Source organism: Globicephala melas, chromosome 21 (genome assembly GCF_963455315.2).
Source record: "Globicephala melas chromosome 21, mGloMel1.2, whole genome shotgun sequence".
NCBI lineage: Eukaryota > Metazoa > Chordata > Mammalia > Artiodactyla > Delphinidae > Globicephala > Globicephala melas.
This window is the reverse complement of record NC_083334.1, coordinates 16,729,623-16,751,900: the sequence shown is the minus strand read 5'-3', so window position 1 is coordinate 16,751,900 and position 22,278 is coordinate 16,729,623. Positions and strand designations below refer to the sequence as shown.

Below are 22,278 nucleotides of genomic sequence, written 5' to 3'. Positions count from 1 at the left end.
CTTTTATCTCAGAATGTCTCAGAGATAATCTTTCTTTCTATTCTTCAGGCTCTAAAATAAAGCTTTAGGGATCTTGTTGTTGTTGTTCTATTAAAGATACAAGAAGCACAACCAAACCAACCATAATCCTATACTTCATTTTATCAGGATCATGTAGGAAAAGACCAAATCTAATCCTGGATGTTAATATTGCATCTGTACCTAAAATACAAAGATCTGAAGGAGTGGTATCTGTGAGTTGTAGGATATGCATATATTCAGCCAAAGCGATTAACCCTATTTACTACCACAAACAGTGGATTAGAGTTCCTAGTGTTTCATATATTTGCCAACTCTGGTATTGACTGACTTTTAAATTTTTACTAGTCTGGTGGCTGCAAATGCTGTCTCACTGTAGTTTTATTTTGCAGTGTTGGGGTGGGCTCTCATGAGCCAGTGACATCACAGTGTGATTGTGTTCAGTGACATCATGTTGGTCGTTTGATTCATCATATGATATTTACCCCATGGAAATCAGCAAACATTACAAATCAGGGCTTTCCCCTTTGGAGAGCCAAGTGTTAAAGATTACCTACCTATATACCATTGTTGATAAGGTTAAATATTTTCTCATGTATTTATGGGCTTTATCTTGAGTGGCTTGGGCTGTTATTACAAACTACCATAGACTTGGTGGCTTATAAACAACAGAAATTTGTTTCTTGCAGTTCTAGAGGCTGAAAAGTGCAAGATCAAGGTGCTGGCACATTTGCTATCTGGTCTGGGCCTGCTACCTGGTTCATAGACCACCGTCTTTTCTCTATAACCTCACCTACGAATACCATCACATTGGCAATTAGGTTTCAACATATGAATTTTGGGGGAACATAAACATTCAATCCATGTCATATCTGTTTGTGTCTTTTGCCTATTTAAAAATTTTTTGGCTATCTTTTTTTTTTGATTCATTCACAATTGTTTTTCATATCTTATAAATACTTTACTCATTATTATCTTCAGTATATTTGCTTCACATTTCTTATTATACCGCTGACCTTCCCTCTGGGATCATTTTTGTTCTACCTAGACTTCTCTTAATGGTCATCTAATGGTGATAAATGCTCTCAATTTTTATGTTGACAGTGTCTTTATTCTGCTTTAGTGCTTTTCTCTTATTCTTGAAAGATAGTTGCATAGATTATAGTATTCTAGGTTGACAATTTTTTTCTCTCAGCTCATGGAAAACACTCCTCTGCTGTTTTCTGGCTTCATATCTGCTAGTGAGAAGCTAGCCATCAGCTGAATTGCTGAAGTTTTGGAGTGATCACTCTTTTCTTTCCAGCTGCTTTTAAGATGAAACTTTTTTCTCTGTAATTCTGTATTTTCACCGTAATGTGTTTAGGTGTGTATCTTTATTTATCATGTTTGGGATTCACTGGTATGCCAAGATCTGATGTCTGAAAAGTTCTCAGTTGTTATGTCTATTATCTCTTTCTCATTCTTTTTATTACCTCCTTTTTGTACCTGAAGTAGGCATATATTAGACATTCTCATCATGTTCTGTGTCTCTCGATCTTTATTTCATTGTATATTCTATCTCCTTGTCTCTGTGAGCCGTATTTGGGATCAATTACTCAGTTATATTCTGGCTCATTATTTTTTTCTTTGCTTTTGTTTAATCTGATGTTTAATCCATCCACTGAATTTTTAATTATGTTTTTAATTTTTTTAAGTTCTTATTTTTATTAAGTTCTTGTTTCAAATCTTCTTAGTCTTTTTATAAACTTCTTTAATGAGGGTTTTTTTAAAATTAATTTATTTTTTGGCTGTGTTGGGTCTTTGTTGCTGCACACAGGCTTTCTCTAGTTGTGGCGAGCAGGGGCTACTCTTCGTTGCACTGCATGGGCTTCTTGTTGTGGTGGTTTCTCTTGTTGTGGAGCATGGGCTCTAGGCACATGGGCTTCAGTAGCCGTGGCACGGGGGCTCAGTAGTTATGGCTCGCGGGCTGTAGAGTGCAGCCTCAGTAGTTGTGGCGTACGGGCTTAGTTGCTCCGCAGTATGTGGGTTCTTCCCAGACCAGGGATCGAACTTGTGTCCCTGCATTGGCAGGCGGATTCTCAACCACTGCGCCACCAGGGAAGTCCCATAATCTCTTATTTCCTGCTTATATCCCAGAAATAAGTTTTATTTCTTTAAACATGTCAAGTATAGTTATTTAATATTATACATTTGATGATTAATTTTTGTTTTTGCTTCTCCTGATTCTCATGAATGGTTCTTTGTTTCTCTGTGTATTTTTATTTTTTTCCTTTCCTTCTACTCAGTGCCAAACAAAAGAAAAACTTTGTCACCCACCTCTGTGCAATAAGATTTATTTCTCATGCACTGTTACCCTTGAAGGCATAGCCCTTTATAGTCATAGATTCCCTCCTGGGTGAGTCCAGGCTCCTACCTCCCATATCTTGGACACTTGTCAAAGCAAAAGCTCAGTCTCCAGGATTTGGAAGAAACTTCCAGGTGAGAGTGAGGTTTGGTCCTCATTCATCTCTGTGGGTTACTGTTTTCCCTTTGTTTGATATCTGTAGCTTCCTTTCTTTTGTGTGGATGAGTGGTGTTTTAAAAGATATTTAAAATATTTCACCCAGTGTATTAGTTGTTTTAATAAGGAGTGCCATTCATGGTGTCTAATCTGCTATATTACTGAAAATGCAAGCCCTGGTTTTGTAAAATCATGGTGAAACTACCCCACTTCTCCTGGGTTTGATATGAGTGAGATGAGAAATCCCAAGAAAGAAGAAAGAAGTCAGTGCGTTTAGTACTTATTATTTTGTGACTCTGTGTAGTTAATGGTAGGTCTATTAGCACCATACCCCCCCAACTCCTGGGTATGCATTAGAATAGTGGGGGGAGGCAGAAAGCAGAAGGAAAAATAGTAAATGTGTTCTTAGACCTATAAAATGACTTTTTATTCACTTCTTTACACATGGTGAATTGATTAGTAATTTTCTAATATTAAAGAGAAAACTGAGGGTCCTGATTACAGTTGGAATTGGGCAAGATGTGGAATTTCTTAGAGGTAATATATTTGTTATATGTTTCTTTGTTGTAAGAAAATATTAGTATTGGATTGAAAAATGATACTTTATATTCTATGAATTCAGTAACTATAAAATAATGTATTAAAAAGCAAATCATTTATTAGGTTTAGAAATAAAACACTAACTGCAAGAAAATTAAATCTAATAGTAAGAGAGGGCTTGGAACTGAGAAGGTATATTTCAAAACTTTTAAAAATGAAAAGTGTACTTGGTAAAAGAATGAACAGTCATGCTCCTGGAGTGTCGTTCAGAGTTAGAGATAAGGATTTCCAATGCAGGATGAAGGTGTAGCAGAAGCAGTGTTTAACCTTGCTGGTCTGTAGATAATTTAAGGTGGAGCAAAAGATCAGCTGAGCTGAGTCGACAGAATCTTTGGAATGAATCGTCGTGAGAGTGTTAATGCTGAAGTCAGTGAAACAGAGGATGGGAGGCTCAGTGAAGAGAAAGACCGGGAACTAGGTTCCGTGTGGGTCGAGGACCCTGATGTACAGCAGTGTAGAACTGCATTGGTAATGGGTGTGGATGGTATGTGCTACAAGGCCTGAGTTGATCGGGAGGGGTAATGAGAAGCTTCAAAACTGGTACTTGGGCTCTAGTATATGATTCTCTAACTGGGTGCACTGGGATGAGAGCTGAATTCAGCGTGGAAAAAGTCAGAAGGGGCATTTTCATGGGAGAGTCAAGAGGAAATTTGTCTATTAGAAATTTTTGTTTACCTTCTGCTAAATGCTTAAGTTTTCGTCCATTTTTCTACATTATGGAAAGGGCACACTGGTGTGAAATGAGGCTATGGCAGTAAAAGGAACATGGAAAAAGAAGAGTTCGTAATCATAGGTGGAGAGGTGGGAGAGGTTGAAGAGGCAGTGATGGATGTACAGAAGGGCTTCTAGAGAGGATTTTTGGGCTAAAAATGAAAAACAAGGGAGCATACAAGAAGGTTCTGTATCTGTAGGAATTTGGGGAAAAATTATTTTCCTGAACAACAGTAGGAAGGGATATATTTAAACAATTCCTGCTGCTCTGCTTTAAAGCTGATCTATACTAGGATTTAGGGCTGAGGAGCTGCACGACAGCCTAGATTGGTCTGAGGTCCACTGGCGATTTCCAAACAAGTCATCACACTTTAGAAAGCCATTTTGCATGCACAGGTAGCATCAGACTGTATGAATGCTGGTGCCCTGCTAAACTATTATCTTAATTTTAAGTTTTCCCTGGTTTTTTTCTGGTATCAGGTAAAAAAACAAACAAAACAAACAAACAAAAAGCCTTGGGGGATTATATTTAGCAGGATAAAGAAAAAACAAACAGGGAATAGTACTTACACAAGCATAAGGGATAATAAAGAAAAAATAAGACATGAGAAGACATTGCCTATTTTCCCCCATGTGAATGACTACAACTATACAACTTAATTTTGTCAGGTAGTGTGGTTAGGGAACTAAGGTTAGAAGTCATGACTTGATTCCTTACCTTGGAGTCTATTTATATTTACGTTTACACCTTTCTAAAGGAGTAAAGAGACATGCTCTGTTTTCTTTGTTCTCTTGCTTACGATTCCACTTAGTATCTAAGGACCAGAATTAGGAAATAGCATGATGGAAAAATAAACACTAATAAGTAGTGCTATGCCCCTTTTTCTCTACTAGCAGCACTAACAGGATTGCAGAACCTCATTAGGTTTGCAGAACACTGTAAGAAGAACACCTGCAGATTTTAATTTATAAGTCCTTGCTGTGCAGTCTGAAAAGAAAATCTGTTTTTTTTTTAATGAAATACAAAGGCAGGGTTGAAACACAAGGCCAAATGGAAAGAAGGCTTGTTTTTTCTCCATCTTGGAAAATAAGCCTCTGTAATGTTTTAAGTAGCCCAGTGGCAAAAAATTAAACAGAAATACATCAAATAGTGCCAGAGATTTTCCTGGGGTAAAGTACACAGGAAATGTCATAAAGCAAAACCTGCCTTAACACCATCCAGTTCACTTAATAAAACATGCATTAAAAAAAAGCCTTTAAACTAATAGGTGGGTGAGGAAAAGGGAAGTAAAGGTATGAAATTGTTCTTTTTCTCATTTTGTTTCTAATCTTTTAATTAAATGAAATGGATTTCAAGATGAGTGAGCTTGAAAAAATTATCACAGAGGTTACCTGCATTAATCTCCTTAGGCTAATATTGATGATAATAATACCATAAAAGAACAATATCTTGAAAAGTAATTTTTGATGTTTTTCACCCGTTATGAAAGCTATCATGTCATAATAATTTGGTTAATAAAATATGCTGTTAAGCTAGCATATTTTAATATATTCTTCTGTGTTATAAGAGTTTAGAATAACTGAGTAAATATAATTCCTACAATAAGGAGTTGAACCCATGCCCTGATTAGCTCTACACTAGAGCTGACCCAGGAACTCTGTAGCATTTGGGTGGGTACTGGGTCATCTGGTATGCTGAGTCCATTTTAGGAATTCAGGCCTATTTTAAGATGTATGAATGTATTCATTGATTTTAATGATTTTTTATTAACTTATTTCTGTAGGATGTTGGTGAGTTTTGTATCTGTATCTAGGAAAGTCCAGACAGGTCCTTAATTTGGGAAGAGGGCAAGGAAAAAGTAAGAGTTTGAGCATATCATGGTGGAGTAGCTTGACTAGACTAACCCTCTCACACACGCAAAAATTAAACTTTGGACAAAATATTAAAAATTATCTAAAGGTAATGGAGAGTGACCAAAAGTACGCAGAAACTTGAGGGGAGTTAATTCTAGTAAGAAGGGAATCATATTTTCAACATTTTTTCAACTTAGGGCAGGCCCCAGGCAGTGCCATTAAAACTCATATAGAAACTTTTAGTATTAGTAGTTGAGGAATCTGAGGACAGAGTTCAAGTAACCAGAGTCTAGAAAGTGAGGAGGAAATCCTGAAAAAAGAAGAAAGCCACAGAGAGTAGCCATACTGCCTAAATCTCTCACTGATCTCAGAACTCCAAATCTTTGGGGCAGACTTCAAGCAGCCCAGCTAAAACTGAAAGAACTGAAAGGATATTTCAGCTGTAGCCCACTGTGGGGAGATAGAATTTGGAGCTTGAGGTCAACCATATTAACTGCCTACTAAACAACAAAGATTCTTCAGAAGGACAAAACAGAATCCACAGTTTCTATAATGTATTATTCACAATGTCCAGGATACAGTCTAATTATATCAGACATATGAAGAAACATACTAAAAAGAAAAGGCAATCAGTGGTGACATCCTGAGATGACCCAGATGTTGGAATTAGAAGACAAGGATTTTTAAGGTAGCTATTATAATTCTGCCTAACAACAAAAACACCAAAAAAAGACTTTTAATGAATGGATAAGAAATTTCAGCAGAGAAAAAGAAATTATAACAACAGTAGCAATAACCACAAGATCAAATGGATTCTAGAAGTGAAAAATAGTGTCTGAGATTAAAAAATCATCAGTTGGGTTTAATAGCAGTTTAGAGATAAGAGAAAGTCAGTGAACTTGAAGATAGAAAAATCAAAATGATCTAATCTGAAAATGCGTGAGCAGTCAAAATTGGGTGTGGGGAGCTTTTTGTTTGTGCTTTTATTGTATATAACCTTCCTTTTGATAAGGTTACTAAACTAGTAAATCAGGGGAATGTTTGATCAGAATGTATCTTGATTTTGATAGTGCCTTAAACAAAATTCCTCATGATAACGGCTCATGCACAAGATGGAAAAATGTGCACCACATGACTATATGTAGAAACATTCATTCTTGATCTCTGCCACTCTCCCAGACTAACTTCACTGCATAATGGGGGTTCTATAAAGTGCAATGCTGGAAACAGGGAAGGAACACTCACCTATTACCTGCAATTTTTATTCATTTGTTGTCCTCCTTCACTAGTGTATAAACTCCATGAGGGCAGGCAATGCCTATTTTTAATCTGTATCCTCCAGTTGCCAGGACCTGTAATTAGTCCTGCTCTCTCAAATGGGGGCAAGAACTGGGTGAACATGAGGGTGAGCATGGTGACAAGGAGTACAGGAATATACTACGTTCAAAAATTCAGGCAGACAGAATGTTTGTTCCAGGGAAATCAGTTGGCCGGCAGATGGTCTTTGGTACCAGGCTACCGTTGGAAATAAGACTTCAGTCTCTTGAGGGTAGTGTTTCTCAAAGTGTGGTTCAGATCACTTGCTTCCGAGTTACCTGGAGTGCTTGTTAAATGTCAGTTTTGGGGACTAATCCTAGATATGCTAAGCCTGTACCTCTAAGGATGGGTCTTGGAAATCTACAGGTACCCTAGGCGATTCTTTTTTTTTTTTGTGGTACGCGGGCCTCTCACTGTTGTGGCCTCTCCCGTTGCGGAGCACAGGCTCCTGAATACTGTTTTCAGGAACTCAGAAAGAGACAGGCTAGGAATAAAACTGTCTCAGCATAGCAGACCTCAGCAATGCTTAGTGTCTGAGCCTCTTTAATAGCTCCCATCCCATCCCACACGTGAGGATGAAAGCATTATATAAATACATATCCATTGTGGTTAAACTGTCCTAAGTAGGGAATTTCCCCAATTTTACTCTTATCCTCTGTTCTGAACCTACTCGCTCTTTTGTAAATGTTTCCTGTTCCCATCCCACTGCTTAATACCCGATTTCTTTCTCTCTGTGCAGTCCCCTTGTCCTGATATTTGTTTGGCTTGTGTGTGATTTGGGCAACATTTAAGAGGTAGAATCAAAGCCTTGCTGACTGATTGGATTGGGAGTTTCTAATTTCCTTTTAAAGGTACTGATTAGGCATCTATTGTACTGAGTAATGCAAAGTAAGACTGTAAAGCAATAAGACAGCTTCCACAAGCTGCACAAGAAGCATCAGTTTCACAGAGTAGCACTTCATGCTTTATGATAGGAAATCCAGAAAAGAAGAGAATTCTGTGGTACTTTAAGTGTGTACTCTAAGTTTCATTTCCATGTGAAACACTGCAGTTGACTAAAAAAGTACATCCATGGAGAATCTCAATTAAACTTGATTAGTCTTGGTTAAATCTAGCAACTGGTTCAGCAGTAATTCCATAACAGCCCAATAATTCTGTTAAAACACTTCCACTGATTTTTTTATTCAGAAAAAGAGAAGACAGAAACAAAAATCCTGGTCATTTGCAATATCTATCAGCTTTCAATTTGGCTCTCCTGTTTAAACAAAAACAAATAATAAAAATTAATCTATGTAGAAACATGTCATATATAGCCAACTGCTACTAAACATAAACTCATGCTCAGAAATTGTGCTCTCAATTTTGGTTATTATATTACCACACTGCCTATATTAAAATAGTTTAATTAAAATTTTACTTTTCAATTTTATGTTTCATACTACATGGATTTTATTCTTACAAAAAAAATCTTTTCCTGATCTTTAACTCATGTTGCTTGAGGGCTTTTTAAATCCATAACAGCGATTTTAATTGCCTCTGAATTTAAGCATGCTCTAAGCTTCTATTTAACAAGGTGGCAATGTTGTATTTTCATAAGTGATAAAAGTTAGAGGACACAGGCCTTAGTCTTTTTTTTTCTTTTTTTTGTGATACACGGGCCTCTCACTGTTGTGGCCTCTCCCGTTGCGGAGCACAGGCTCCGGACACGCAGGCCCAGCGGCCATGGCTCACGGGCCCAGCCACTCCGCAGCATGTGGGATCCTCCCGGACCGGGGCACGAACCCGTGTCCCCTGCATCGGCAGGCGGACTCTCAACCACTGCGCCACCAGGGAAGCCCTAAGCATTTTTTAAATGTTGTAAATCTAGGACACTACTTACCTAAATAGGAATACTAATAAATAAATATTAATAATGTGCTATGATAAATATCCTGCACACATCTGAATTCAACTTAATAAAAGTGCTTCAATTTTGTTATTCAATTTTATACTTAGAAATTTTTAAACTGATTTTTATCTCATTTTTGGAAAGCTGCACTACTTTAACAGAACTCACTGAATTTTGAAATTAGTCAAAGAACTTCTTTCTAGCCCTGGTTCTGATAGTTATAAAAAGTTGATGGTAAATAAATTTATGAAACAGTTTCAGTCAGACCTGAATTTCTTGCAATAAAATATATAAGCACTTGGAATCTGGCTATTTCCAGATATTCTTTCTTGGTGATCTTTTCCCAGACTTATGATGTCCTTTTAAGGTAATACCACCACATTCAAAAATTAAAAATAAAGACAAAAATTTGAAAATTACAGTAATTAAAAAAGAACATGGGTTTATATACACTACTTCTATTGGCCACTGAAAATAGTTGGAAATGATTAAAAATATGCCTACCTGTCCAGAAGTGTTTCATGCAAAAATCCATCTTTCCGGGCCTTTTTAAGAATTTTACTGTCTTCTTTACTTATTTTAAGTTTGTGGTCTTGGAAGCTCTGGAATTTCTTTCTGTTAAGAAAATATCTTTCTTGAAAAATATCTCAAACTTTGATTATACATGTTTACTGATGAGCTTAAAATATTTTTAGAAGTTTTTTATTTAAAAAAACCTTTTTCTTATATACAACTTTTCAACAACAAAAATGACTTTAGTACCCCACCATCAAAGAGGCAGTTGTTTGGATAGCTCTACAAATTCAAGATTTGGAATATTGGCTGGAGTCTCCTGTGTCCTGGAAGCATTTGGTTGGCATTATGTACTGACAATGACAGACACTCTATAGAGTAGGGAGAATAAATTAACTCAAGTGATTTGAGCATTGAAAGCTAGCAGGATGATAATTACAAAAACTGAAGCCTAAGAGAAGCATTCGGTTTAGTGCTCTGTCCTAGAGTCTACAATATGTTGTCTCTGCTTGTCCTTCAGGTTATTTTATTTTAGGTGCCTTGAGAAGCATCTCACTGCCAAATCTACAGTTCTAAAAGGAAAAAATATACGTACACATAATTGATTTCACACTGTTTAACATTTCCTTTGTCTTCTTCTGGAATATCATCTTTTTTCTTAGTTTCTCTTTCAGCACAGGATCTAATCTGGATATTGGAGATGAGAACCCAACAGGTTACACAATTATCTTCCCCCTGCTCCACCTTACTTATTACAGAAGAACATTCTAGGTGATTTCTTATGCAAAAGAAGAAAACAGTTAACTTAGCAATTAGATTCAGAAAAGACAGATTCTAGATATGTGTTTTTATTTATATATATAATTTATCTAAATAATTGCTATTATACGTTTCTTTAGAGCCCTTACATCAGAAACACTGAAGAGAAACTTATTTGAAAAGCATTTTACAGATCAGATCCCACTAAGCCAATTAGGCAATAATTTAACTAATTTAATTTTGGCTGCAAAAGTAAATACAGTAGGATAAAATTATCCTGCAATTTAGTGTTCATTTTATAACACTGAAAGTTTAACATAGTAGCTATTTTACTATGCATAAGATATTACCAACACATTAAAACTTTTAACATAACACAATTTGTTTTCATCTAATTGGAATCTATCCCTTTTAAATCCTCCTTATACTTTCATCAGTTTTGACAGATACTTACTATCACATTCCATAAATTAATTGATACAGATACAGCAATTAGGATCAACTGAGGGGGGTAAGAAGAGGACAGAATTCAGGGCCATGAAACTGGCAATTTGCAACCCAAAGGACCCACATTGGAAAGGGATCTCTGTGCCTTAGAGCATAATTCCAAGATTGCTTAGAAACTGGTAAGCAATAGGCATGTGCAAATAATATGTGTGTGACAGTTTTGGCTGGAGGAGTCCTAGAAGACCTGGGGAAATTCTGGGCTAGGTCTGTGACACAATACTGCTTTCGGCAGGAGGGAATGTGTTCTGGTAGATAAGGCTAGGCTATAAAGGTGGATGCTGACACGGACTAGCAGAGCCTGCAATGTAAAAGGCAAGGTGGAAAGAGTCCTGGATTATCATTGCTCAGAGCTTTCAGGTACCTGACTAACCAGACAGACCCAGGGAAATCTGACAGGTACTTCATATAAAAACGGTTGTAATTATTGATAAATATAACACAGTGTTTTTTTATTTCTGTAGATGTGCAAAGTACTGCACATACATTTGTACTGCTTGTCTTTAATAATCATACTTTTATAATGTAATCCAGATGAAAAACAATTCAAGCACGATACAATAATATTAAATATAAATAAAATTAAAAATAGGTGAGTCAGAAATCCACCAGCATTTTTCTAATGACTGCTTCCTGAGAAGCAGTGTGATGTGGAACGTAATTTCTAGAGTCAGTTGGGCCTGGGTACACATCCTGTCTCCACTTTATCTGTGTGACTTCATGAAGTGACTGATCAAAACAGTGAGGATGTAGGGAAGGTCAAAGGTTGTTTCCTCCTCTGTAAAGCCTCACTCAGCAGAGTACCTGCAGCTACTTGCTGTAGTTTTGTTTATATAATTGAAAAATATTATGACTAATACTTTTTAAAATATAACAAGAATATCTAGGTTTTAGATTTAAATTTTTTGAGATTTTGGCAGTGAAAATGACTTTTGAGAAAACTATGGAACATAGACCGAAACTTCTAATTCCTGAGCTGTCTAGAATGGTATTTTTTTCTCCATCAGTCAACTCCAAATAATGAAATGAAGAGTTACTGGTATTAATATTCTTGTTTAAAAAGATTAGTGATATTTTTCAAGGTAAAAGAATACTGTAAGACTGTAAAACTGAGGATTATGAAAATCGAGAACATTTTAAAAATAAAATCAAATATATGACACAGAATTTAAAACAAAACATATGCAGATACTTGATAGATGTGTTTAAATTATGCTGATAGTGGAGAAAATGTAACATGGATTTTTATGCTTTATTTATAAGGATTAAAGCCACCTTACAAAAGGCTTTTTTCCCTCGTTTCTTTAAGCCTTCCACTCTGGCCCTCACTAATGCATTACACACAGCGAATCTGGATCAGATTACAACATTTTAAAGAGAAGCAGTCACATCATACATGTGACATGTATTAGTCTATAGAAAAGTCTCATGATTACCTTTATCATTTCTTCTTCTCCTGCCGTTTTACTTTTTGCTTCTATATCACCTGCTTCATTGCATCTAATAAAGCAGCTATTTGAGGCCAGTAAAGCCATTTTCCCCTAAATGAACAAAATAATAAGAAATAAGTTATGAGAATACCTGTGAAAAAAATTCTTAAGTCTTGAGACTAAATTGAATTTTTCCCATGTCTAAAAGTAATCAGGAAAAATAATGTGAAGAAAACTTGGAAAAATAAAAAAACATACAGAAAAGAAAACCAAAATCACCTATAATCTTACTACTCAAAGATAACCACATTAAATATTTTTAGTATATTCTATTAGTAGGACTAAATTCTAACTGTATGGAATAGAATTATTTCCCTTGGCCTCAGAGATTTATTGAGGATATAACTGATTTAGTGTTTTAAAAAGTTAGCTTTAAAGACAAAAAAAATTATAATAGTAGTGTTTTAAATTTTTCTCCATAATTAGAAAATATAAAAACATATCATAGTTGATTGAAGTATAATCAACTATACTTCAATAAAATAAAAAAAATGCAGAGAAAATATATCTCATAAAAGCTAGCCTTCGATGCCTTTGAATTTATTGCTCAGAACTTTAAGAATCAATGTCTGAGGGACTTCTGGGTGTAGGAAGAATTAAATCTTCTATCATATCCAGTTACAAAAGTGCTAATAACATGGATTTGACTTAATTTCTTATTTGAGGTGGTAAGGGCTCGGTTTTCTGTCACCTGGATGACTTTTGGTAAGCTTGGATGTGGCTGTATAGTCTAAGGTGATTTAAATATGTGCTGCTGATCTTTCTGCTGAGTACCTTTTTGTAACAAAGTTTTACTTGTTACATCAGGGACTTTTAAGTCTTTCTTTCATTTAAATTTAAAATTTTAAAACTTAGTGTTTTTCCCAAAAATAAAGTGAAATGAACATCCCTCAAATTCTGTATAACTGGTAGTATCTGACTTATCATCCTGGCCTTATCATATGTTGGTGTTTTTTTTTGTTTGTTTGTTTTTTTTGTTTTGTTTTTTTTAACATCTTTATTGGGGTATAATTGCTTTACAATGGTGTGTTAGTTTCTGCTTTATAACAAAGTGAATCAGTTATACATATACATATGTTCCCATATCTCTTCCCTCTTGCGTCTCCCTCCCTCCCACCCTCCCTATGTTGGTGTTTTCTGTTGATATAATGAAAAATATCTATTCAGTTTCTTTGCCCATTTTTAAATTTTTCTTTCTTTTGCTATTGAATGAGTTTCTTATATAATTTGGACATTAACACCTTGTCAGATATATGGTTTGCAAATACTTTTCCCAATCCATAGCTTGTCTTTTCACTTTGTTGATTTTTTTTTCCCCTGTGTTGCACTATTTTTTTAGCTCTTTTTAAGGTTATGAATTCATGTTGGTTTTAAAAAATTTAATGCATTATTGCAGTCTACTTTTTTTGGTTTTTTTGAACATATGTTCTCAATGAATGTTAGAGACTTTCCCATTCACTGACAAGGAACTTTTATAAACAATAAGAGTACTTACATCTTGAAAGACTGGTTCCCATTGTTCTCTTGGTCCAATTGCATCTGAACGCCCAACAACAAGTCCATCTGAATTTATACCTAGGTATTTTCCATAGCCAGATTTCAGGGCAATTCTTCAGATCAATAAAATAGATCAATGTTAAAAACGGAGAGAAAGGAAATTAAATATGGAACATAAAAATAGTATGTGTGTGTATAAAAATTCAAGACTAACCATAGTCCAAATGTTCAAAAGCCATGTGTGGCTAGTGGCTACCGTACTGGACAATGTAGTTCTATGTATACAATTTAATATTCTACCTTCTTAATACAAGTATTATATAATACCTTATATAGCAAACATTTTCCAAATTCATTATTCTTCAAAAACACTACTTTTAATCGATATATAATATTCCATTACAATGTATCATATTGTATTACAATGTATTAATTATAGTTCAACTCAAGCTTACCTGGAATCAGACAATTTGACAGCTGTAAACTGCTCTGGAGGACTAGGACCCTCATCAACTACAGGAGAAAAAACAATTTGAAATAAATTTGACATTTCTTATAAATATAAAGATACTCTTTAGCTTGAAAGAAGTAGCTCTTTTAAAAACAAACATAAGAATATTATATTATGATGTAATTATAATACAGTATTCATAGTATCAAGAGTTACTTTAGTCTTCTATATAACTCATGTTTAGTTTTACATACTTAACAAGATAGGTCAGCATGATGCTTATTTAGTCACTTCCAAGATACTATCTCTTTTCATTTTAAAATGCAGTTAGCACATAGACAAATAAGCAATTAATATTTAAAAAGCTACATGCTTTAAGTTATTCAAGGGATGGCCATTCAGACAAAAAGCTACTGCCTTTTAATCTTCTAATTTCTTCGTATCTCATTAGTGCTTCTTCCCATGGGCTAAAAGGAATGAGAAAACTTTAAATTATTAACAGTTATTTAATGCTCCAGATTAGTTTTGGCAAAAGGTCTAAAGAATAAAGGAATTCAAACCTTTGACTCAACCAGGTTTTCTTTTTCTTTCTACTTATTATTTCAATTATTCATATTGTTTTTGATTCCCATGGATACTCTTCTGGAACTATACAGAATGTTTTCAAATGCTTATACTGGAAAGAGGGAGTTGCCAATAACTGGTAAATAGTGAAGAAGGAAAAAAAATGGAAGAGTCAAATCAATGGATTCATTCCTTTGGAATATATTCGAGATTTGTTAGAATTTGGCCTAAGTGAGTGAATGTTATAAAATATATACTGTAGCCTTTTCCCTTCCATTGCTTCTACCAGACACAAACCTTCTTTATGTGGAGCTCCCAGTGTAAAAAGTCCATTGTCAAGTGCATGTATGTAGGTTCCTTTATCCATTTCAATCGCTATGGTTCCTGAAATTTCACCAAAGTTTGTTACTGTCCACCAGATTCCTAAAAAATAAAATCAGTAATTTAAATTTATATTCTGGATTTGACAGAAGGTTCTTACTTGTTGCTGTTGTCATTATAACATATTTAAAATTTTTATTTTGTAGTTGTAAGAATAATACAGGGAGATCTCATATACCTTTTAATCACTTTCTCCCAATGGCTAACATCTTGCATAACTATAGTCAGTATCAAAACCAAATCCATAAAACTGATACAATCCATGAAACTTATTCAGATTTCATCACTTTTACACACACTCACTTGTATGTTTCTATGCAGGTATGTAGATCTAGGTTACTACCACCACTGTCAAGATTAGGTTCTTTTAAAATGTAAAATAGCAGTACACATGAAGGTACAAAATGATATATAGAGAACAGACTCTCTCATATCAGCCTCCAGTCATCCACGACTGGTTTCCACAGGCAATGACTACTGCAACCTGTTTCTTATGTATCCCTCCAGATTATAATTACAATTGCTAAGACTGAGGTCAGGGAGCTTATTACGTATATTTTCCTTCTAGGACTTTTATGGTTTCAGGTCTTACATTTAAACATTTAATTCATTTTGAGTTAATTTTTGTGTATGGTACAAGATAGCAGTCCAGTTTTCCCAACATCATTTATTGAAAAGACTGTCCTTTCCTCATTGTATATTCCTGGAATATGCATGGGTTTATTTCTGGGCTCTCTATCTGGCTCCATTGATCTATGTGTTTGTTTTTATGTCAGTACCATACTGTTTTGATTACTTTAGCTTTATAATATACTTTGAAATCAGGAAGTGTGATACCACTAGCCTTGTTCTTCTTTCTCTATATCGCTTTGATTATTTGGGGTCTTTTGTGGTACATATAAATTTTAGGACTGTTTGTTCTACTTCTGTGAAAAATGCCACTGGAATTTTGATAGGAATTTCACTGAATCTGTAGATTGCTTTGGGGTTAGTTTAGACATTTTAACAATATTAATTCTTCCAATCCATGACCACGGAATATCTTTTCTACATGTCTTCTTCAATTTCTGTCATTAATGTCTTATAGTTTTCAGTGTATAGGTCTTTCACCTCCTTTGTTAATTTATTCCTAGGTATTTTATTCTTTTTGATGCAGTTGTAAATGGGACTGTGAATTTCACTTTCTGATAGTTCATTATTAATGTATAGTAAATGCAACAAATTTTTGTATATTCATTTTGTATTCTGCAACTTTACTGAATTCGTTGATCAGTTCTAACAGTTTTTTGGTGGAGTCTTTAGGGTTTTCTATATATAATATCCTGTCATCTGCAAATAATGACATTTTTACTTCTTCCTTTCTGATTTGGATTTCTTTTTCTTGCCTAATTGCTCTGTAGGACTTCCAATACTATCTTGAATAAAAGTGGCAAGTGTGGGCATCCTTGTCTTGTTCCTGATCTTAGAGGAAAAGCTTTTCACTGTTGAGTACAAACCTAAATTGTATCCAATTTTTGTTGGGTCTGATAATGAGATAGTGTTATGTATTAAAAGAAAGAGCAAAACAGAAGGAAGAAAAGAGAGAGAGAGAGACTGATCTTGTAAGAAATGCACATTTATAATGACTTAGTATCTGTTATTTATTTTAAAATTCTCCAGAAAAATGTATGAGAGATTATCTCACAGTGGGCATGTGTGTAAATCAAACAAGACTGTTAAAATATTGATTATTACTAAAGCTCAGTGATTCATTATATTCATGGAAGATTCATTACATTCTTTTCTCTACTTATGTATTAGTTTGAAAATTTTCCATAATAAAACATTTTTAAAATTGAGTTAATGACACTGTACAAAATTATCTATTCAGCTAAACAGGTCAGGCTTCTCATAACTAATAAAAAATTAGTAAAAGTTTAGCTTAAATGAAGCTGGACCTTACCTAATATAATATACACATACTAACTCAAAATGCATCAAAGACCTACATGTAAGAGCTGAAACTATCAAGATAAAACTCTAAGAAGAAAGCATATGGGAGAAGCCTCATGACACTGGATTTGGCAATGATTTCTTGGATATGACATCAAAGGTACAAACAACAAAAGAATAAACAGACAAACTGGACTTCATCAAAATGAAAAATTTTTGTGCATTAAAGGACACTATCAATAGAGTAAAAAGACAACCAGAAAATATTTGTACATCACGTATTTGATAAGGAATAAATATCCAGGATATGTAGAGAACTCTTAAAACTCAGCAACCACAAGAAAAGCAACCCAATTCAAATGATGGGCAAAGGACTTGAATAGGCATTTCTCCAAAGAAGATATGCAGATGGCCAATAACCACATGAAAAGATGCTCAACATTACTAATCATTAGGAAAATGCAAACCAAAACCATAATGGGATACCACTTCATACCCATTAGGATGGCTATTATCAAAAAAAACAGAAAATAACAAGTGTTCATGAGGATGTGGAGAAACTGGAACTCTTGTGCACTGCTGGTGGGAATGTGATGGTATGGTGGTTTCTCACAAAATTTCAAATAGAATTACTGTATATGATCCAGCAATTCCATTTCTGGGTCTATACCAAGAAGAAATGAAAGCAGAGTCTTGAAGAGATATCTATACAACCACGTTCACAGGCAAAAGGTAGAAGCAACCCATGTTTTCATTGATAGATGAATGGATAAACAAATGTGGTATATACATACAAAGGAATATTATTCAGCCTTAAAAAGGAAGGCAATTCTGACACATGCTACAACATGGATGAACCCTGAAGACATTATGCAAAGTAAGACAGTCATAAAAGGACAAATACTGTATGATTCCACCCTTCTGAGGTACTTAGAGTAGTTGAATTCATAGAGACAGAAAATAGAGAGAGAGAAAATAGAATGGAGGTTGCCAGGGACTAGGGGGAAGTAAGGAATGGGCATTTATAATTTAATGGGTGCAAAGTTTCAGTTTTGCAAGCTGAAAAAAATTCTGGAGACGGATGGTGGTGATGGCTGTATAACAATGTGAATGCACTTAATGACATTGAATTGTACACTTAAAAATGGCTAAAGCGATAAATTTTGTTATGTATATTTTACCACAATTAAAATAATTTAGTGAGAGCTTTACATAATTTATTTCTGACTTATAGCGATAATTGTTTTCAGTAAAAAAAAAAAAAAAAAGCTTTACCTAGAATCATTATCAGCATCCTATGATCATTAAAACTTTCTTAAAAATGTAATAGTTAATGATTTTAAATTATTTGTATTTTACATGTTCTGTGCCATTTTGACCAAGTACACTTAATGTTGATTCTCCCCAAATGACCTAGATTCAATATAATTCTCCCAGAAAATCCAACAAGATTTATGGTAGAAAATAATAAATTGTAAAATTTATATGGAAACGCAAAGGATCTAGAAGAGTATAAAGAAGTATAGAAGTATAAAGAAGAAGTATAAAGTTGGGAGATTCACACAACCTAATTTCAAGACTTTATGAAATGACAGTAATCAAGACAAATATATCACTAGAACAGTAGACAAATCGATGGAACAGAGTCCAGAAATAGACTTAACACATATAAAGTCAATTGATTCTTGACAAAGATACCAAAGCACTTTAATGGTGAAAGGAAAGTCTATTTATCAGTGATGCTGGGACAACTGGATATCAATATGAAAAAAAAAGAGAGAAAGAGAAAATAATTTGTAAAATGTATTTGGTTAAATAATATTTATTGGGCTTCCCTGGTGGCGCAGTGGTTGAGAGTCCGCCTGCCGATGCAGGGGACACGGGTTTGTGCCCCGGTCCGGGAGGTTCCCACATGCCGCAGAGCGGCTGGGCCCGTGAGCCATGGCCGCTGAGCCTGCGCGTCCAGAGCCTGTGCTCCGCAACGGGAGAGGCCACAACAGTGAGAGGCCCGCGTACCACAAAAAATAAAATAAAATAAAAAATAATATTTATCTATATTAGGCCTTTTTTAAAATGATATATCAGAATCTCTGGGTTATTAAGCAGTGTAATGATTCAGAGAACCATGTTTCCTCTCTCCTGTGCTTTGTCCTGATGATGAAGAAAAGGCCTCAGCAGTGACATCTACTGTGCTAGAGCATGAAAGCAATCTATAACTATAAGTAATATTTGAGCACTTTAAGACAAATATGAGTCGGTCATAAATTCCTTCTACTTCCTTTTTACTACTTATCCCTACTAGGAAAATAGTTTTAAAGGGATCTCAACCAATGTTAACTTTTCTCAGAATAAGGTATACAAAACTGACTCACCAACAATATCAAGTTGAATTTCTTCATCTTCTTCTCTTTTTCTCTTCTTCTCTTTACTCTTTTTCTTCTTACTATAGGAGATAATTTATATAGATGAGTTTAAATATATTGATTTGCATACTGTCATATGATGGAATCTTAGAAGACTCTTTTAAGATGTACATTGATCTATAAATTATTGATTTACAATGATATACATTGATATGCCCTCTTACTTCTAATCCTGAGAAGTCACTTCTGATCCTGTACATACTGTGTTACAGTTAAGAGAACAGACTCTGGAGCCAGACTGCCTTTTAAAAGCCTGATTCCGTCATTTCTTAGCTCTGTGATTTTTGGAAAATAAGTCAGTTTCCCCACCTACACAGTGAGGATAATAATTTAACCCAACTCTTAAGGCTGTTGTGAGGATTAAGAAAATGCGTATCTTCATACCTTGCTCATGAAAATGTAAAATGGTGCAGCCACTTTAGAAAAGAGTTTGGAGTTCTCAAAAAGTTAAACGCAGAGTTACCATAGGACTTAACAATTCTACTCCTAGGTATACACCCAAGAGAAAAGAAAACATATGTCTGCACAGAAACTTGTATTAAGAATATTCATAGCAGCATCATTCACAAGTGCCAAAAAGTGGAAACCCAAATGTCCATGAACTGATGAATGGATAAACAAAATGTGTTGTATCCATACAATGGAATATTACTCAGCCATAAAAGGAATGAGTACTAATATAACATAGATGAACCTTGAGAATGTTATCCTAAGGAAAAGAAGCCAGGTACAAAAGGCCACATATTGTATGATTCCATTTATATGAAATATTTAGAAGAGGCAAACTGATACAGACAAGTGGATTAGTGGTTGCCTGGGATTAGGGGATGAGCAGAATGGGGAGTGACTGCTAATGATTGTGGGGTTTCTTTTTGAGATGATGAAAATGTTCAGCAACTTGACAGTGGTGAACCTTGTGAATATCCTAAAAGGCACTGAATTCTACTTTAAAAGGGTGAATTTTATAGTATATGTATTATATCTCAATAATTAAAAGAAAACCCAGAGTGACTTTAAAAAAAAGTTAATATGTAGTACTTAGAACAGTTCTTGGCACATAGGAAGTGCTATGTATGTGTTAATTATATTGATAGTTATAATGATTATAAGACACACTTGTTTGTATTTTCATCACAAAATAAGCTTTCAGAAGCTAACTCTCCCCTCCCTCCTATGAATTCAGACAGTAACAGTTTCACATGTATTCAGGATAAATTCTTGATGCCAGACCCCTAGGCAGAGTTCTCAAGTGCAGTGGCTTCAGTTTGCTCCTTGACACTTTCTTTCCATCTCTCATAAACGTACCTAAAACTCTATCAGACCAGGATGAAATGCTCAACATTTTTGTGAATAATCAACCCCGAGCAAATATAGCAGTTAAAAACGAGGTGGAGGTATGAGTGGGCAGATATCTTCTCCTAAAAATCTAATACTCATAAATCACCACTGTAACTTCTTCCTTGTATTTGGCTCTAGTTACTTACTGTACATATTATCTCACTTAATCCTCATAATAATCCTTTGAGTATCATTAATCTCTCCCAATAAACGAATAAATGGAAGCTCAAAGATATTAACGTACCTGCCACAAATCACAAAATTAGTATTTAGTGGAGTCCAGGTTCAAACCCATATCCTTTTCAAAATCCACATCTACATATTGCATTAAAAGCTAATTTTTTCTAGGTGGGAGGGAGACAATGTTGAAAATAATTATTCCTAATAAAGGAAGCTACTGTTATAACCTACACTATCACACTAATACAGACCCACCAAGCATAGATCTGGAGGTGGGGGGGGGCTCATCAAGAGACCCGAACTTGTGGCTCCTTGGCTATCGGTCCGCCCAGCTAGGGCGAGACTCTGGCGGTGCGTCTCCGCACCCGCGCCGGGAACTCAGTCCATCTCGGCAGGAGGCCAGGCCCAAGGGCTGGGAGCCTGAATGACAGCTCCCGGCGGCTTCCACAGCCTACCACAGGGAGAGGAGAGCGGAGGGTTGTCGGAAAAGAGGGGCAGATTCTCCCGCACAAACTCGCGTTTACCTCTTGGCCTTGGTTCCCTTGAGCACGAGTTTGGTGGGCTTCACGTAGGAGTATTCGGCCATGGTCGCGGTGACGCTTCTGTATTAAGACAGGGAGCTGGCTCAGGGCAAGATACGTTAACCGGGGCAGAAGCGGGCGAGGGAGGCACAAGAGTGGGGATGGAGTCCAAACTCCCTGAGAACTTACGCAGCAGCGGAGTGGGCGTGTTTCCCCCGAATCCCTGGCCTTTCTCTCCCGAATAATGAGCCCCAAATAGAATTCTACTTCCTGTTGACAGGCTGGGGCTACGGCGACCGCAGAGGGCCTAAATATACCAGCGTTCATTTGCTCCGTCCTGAGAACGGGAACCTTAGGGCCTTTCTAAGCGAGGAAACTGGGGAGACGCGCCCTCTGGTGAATGTGGCGGGTCTCACAGCCCTGCTCGGCGTCTTGAGCCACTCTGGAGAGAGCCGCCTGCTAGGTCTCGGGAGGAGGCGATAGTTAGATCAGAGGGTGAAATAAATGACTCCGTCAACCCTCCGGACTCTGCACAGCAGACGGGTCCTGACTGCGCCCCGCGGCCGAGGGCTGAGCCAGCATGTGGGAGCGGGGCGGCGGAGGCGCTGGGTAACACAGAACGCGTTACCTGGCCTTGGACGACGTCACGAGCCATCTCAATTACGTAAACGTTTATTGTACTGTTTTAATTAGGGAGTCTCGAGTAATGTACAGAAAACAAATAGGGAATAAAATAAAAGACAATTAAGTGCCAACATTTGGGCCTAAGATTTCACTAGTGCTGCAGGAATTTGGGCGGAGGTAGAGTGGGAGGGTGACTGTGGAAACTAATGTAAT

At 35.9% G+C, this 22,278-nt stretch overlaps 1 protein-coding gene across 2 annotated transcripts; it reads right to left on the bottom strand.

The window, feature by feature from the left end:
• Nucleotides 1-7,941: 7,941 nt before the first annotated feature.
• On the bottom strand, nucleotides 7,942-21,953 carry FRG1 (FSHD region gene 1). Of its 2 annotated transcripts, XM_030831483.3 has the most exons (10): nucleotides 21,631-21,953; nucleotides 21,445-21,522; nucleotides 19,352-19,422; nucleotides 14,964-15,089; nucleotides 14,107-14,164; nucleotides 13,650-13,764; nucleotides 12,101-12,205; nucleotides 9,997-10,088; nucleotides 9,393-9,503; nucleotides 7,942-8,255 (listed from the first exon to the last, which is right to left on the bottom strand). In XM_030831483.3, the coding sequence occupies exons 2-10, from the start codon at nucleotides 21,504-21,506 to the stop codon at nucleotides 8,219-8,221; spliced, it is 777 nt and encodes a 258-aa protein (XP_030687343.1). In that variant the 5' UTR covers nucleotides 21,507-21,522; nucleotides 21,631-21,953; the 3' UTR covers nucleotides 7,942-8,218. The 2 variants fall into 2 exon arrangements, with proteins under 2 accessions (XP_030687343.1, XP_030687333.1); XM_030831473.3 differs by having other exon boundaries at nucleotides 21,445-21,953.
• Between the last annotated feature and the right edge of the window lie 325 nt (nucleotides 21,954-22,278).

What these genes read in the sequence shown, in the direction of transcription:
- FRG1 (XM_030831473.3), bottom strand. Translation starts at nt 21,506, where the DNA reads ATGGCCGAATACTCCTACGTGAAGCCCACCAAACTCGTGCTCAAGGGA. An exon ending in AAGGGAACCAAGGCCAAGAG is followed by an intron (nt 19,423 to 21,444) that starts GTAAACGCGAGT and finishes TATCTCCTATAG; the next exon opens with TAAGAAGAAAAAGAGTAAAG. An exon ending in GTCAAATTGTCTGATTCCAG is followed by an intron (nt 13,765 to 14,106) that starts GTAAGCTTGAGT and finishes ATTGATCTGAAG; the next exon opens with AATTGCCCTGAAATCTGGCT.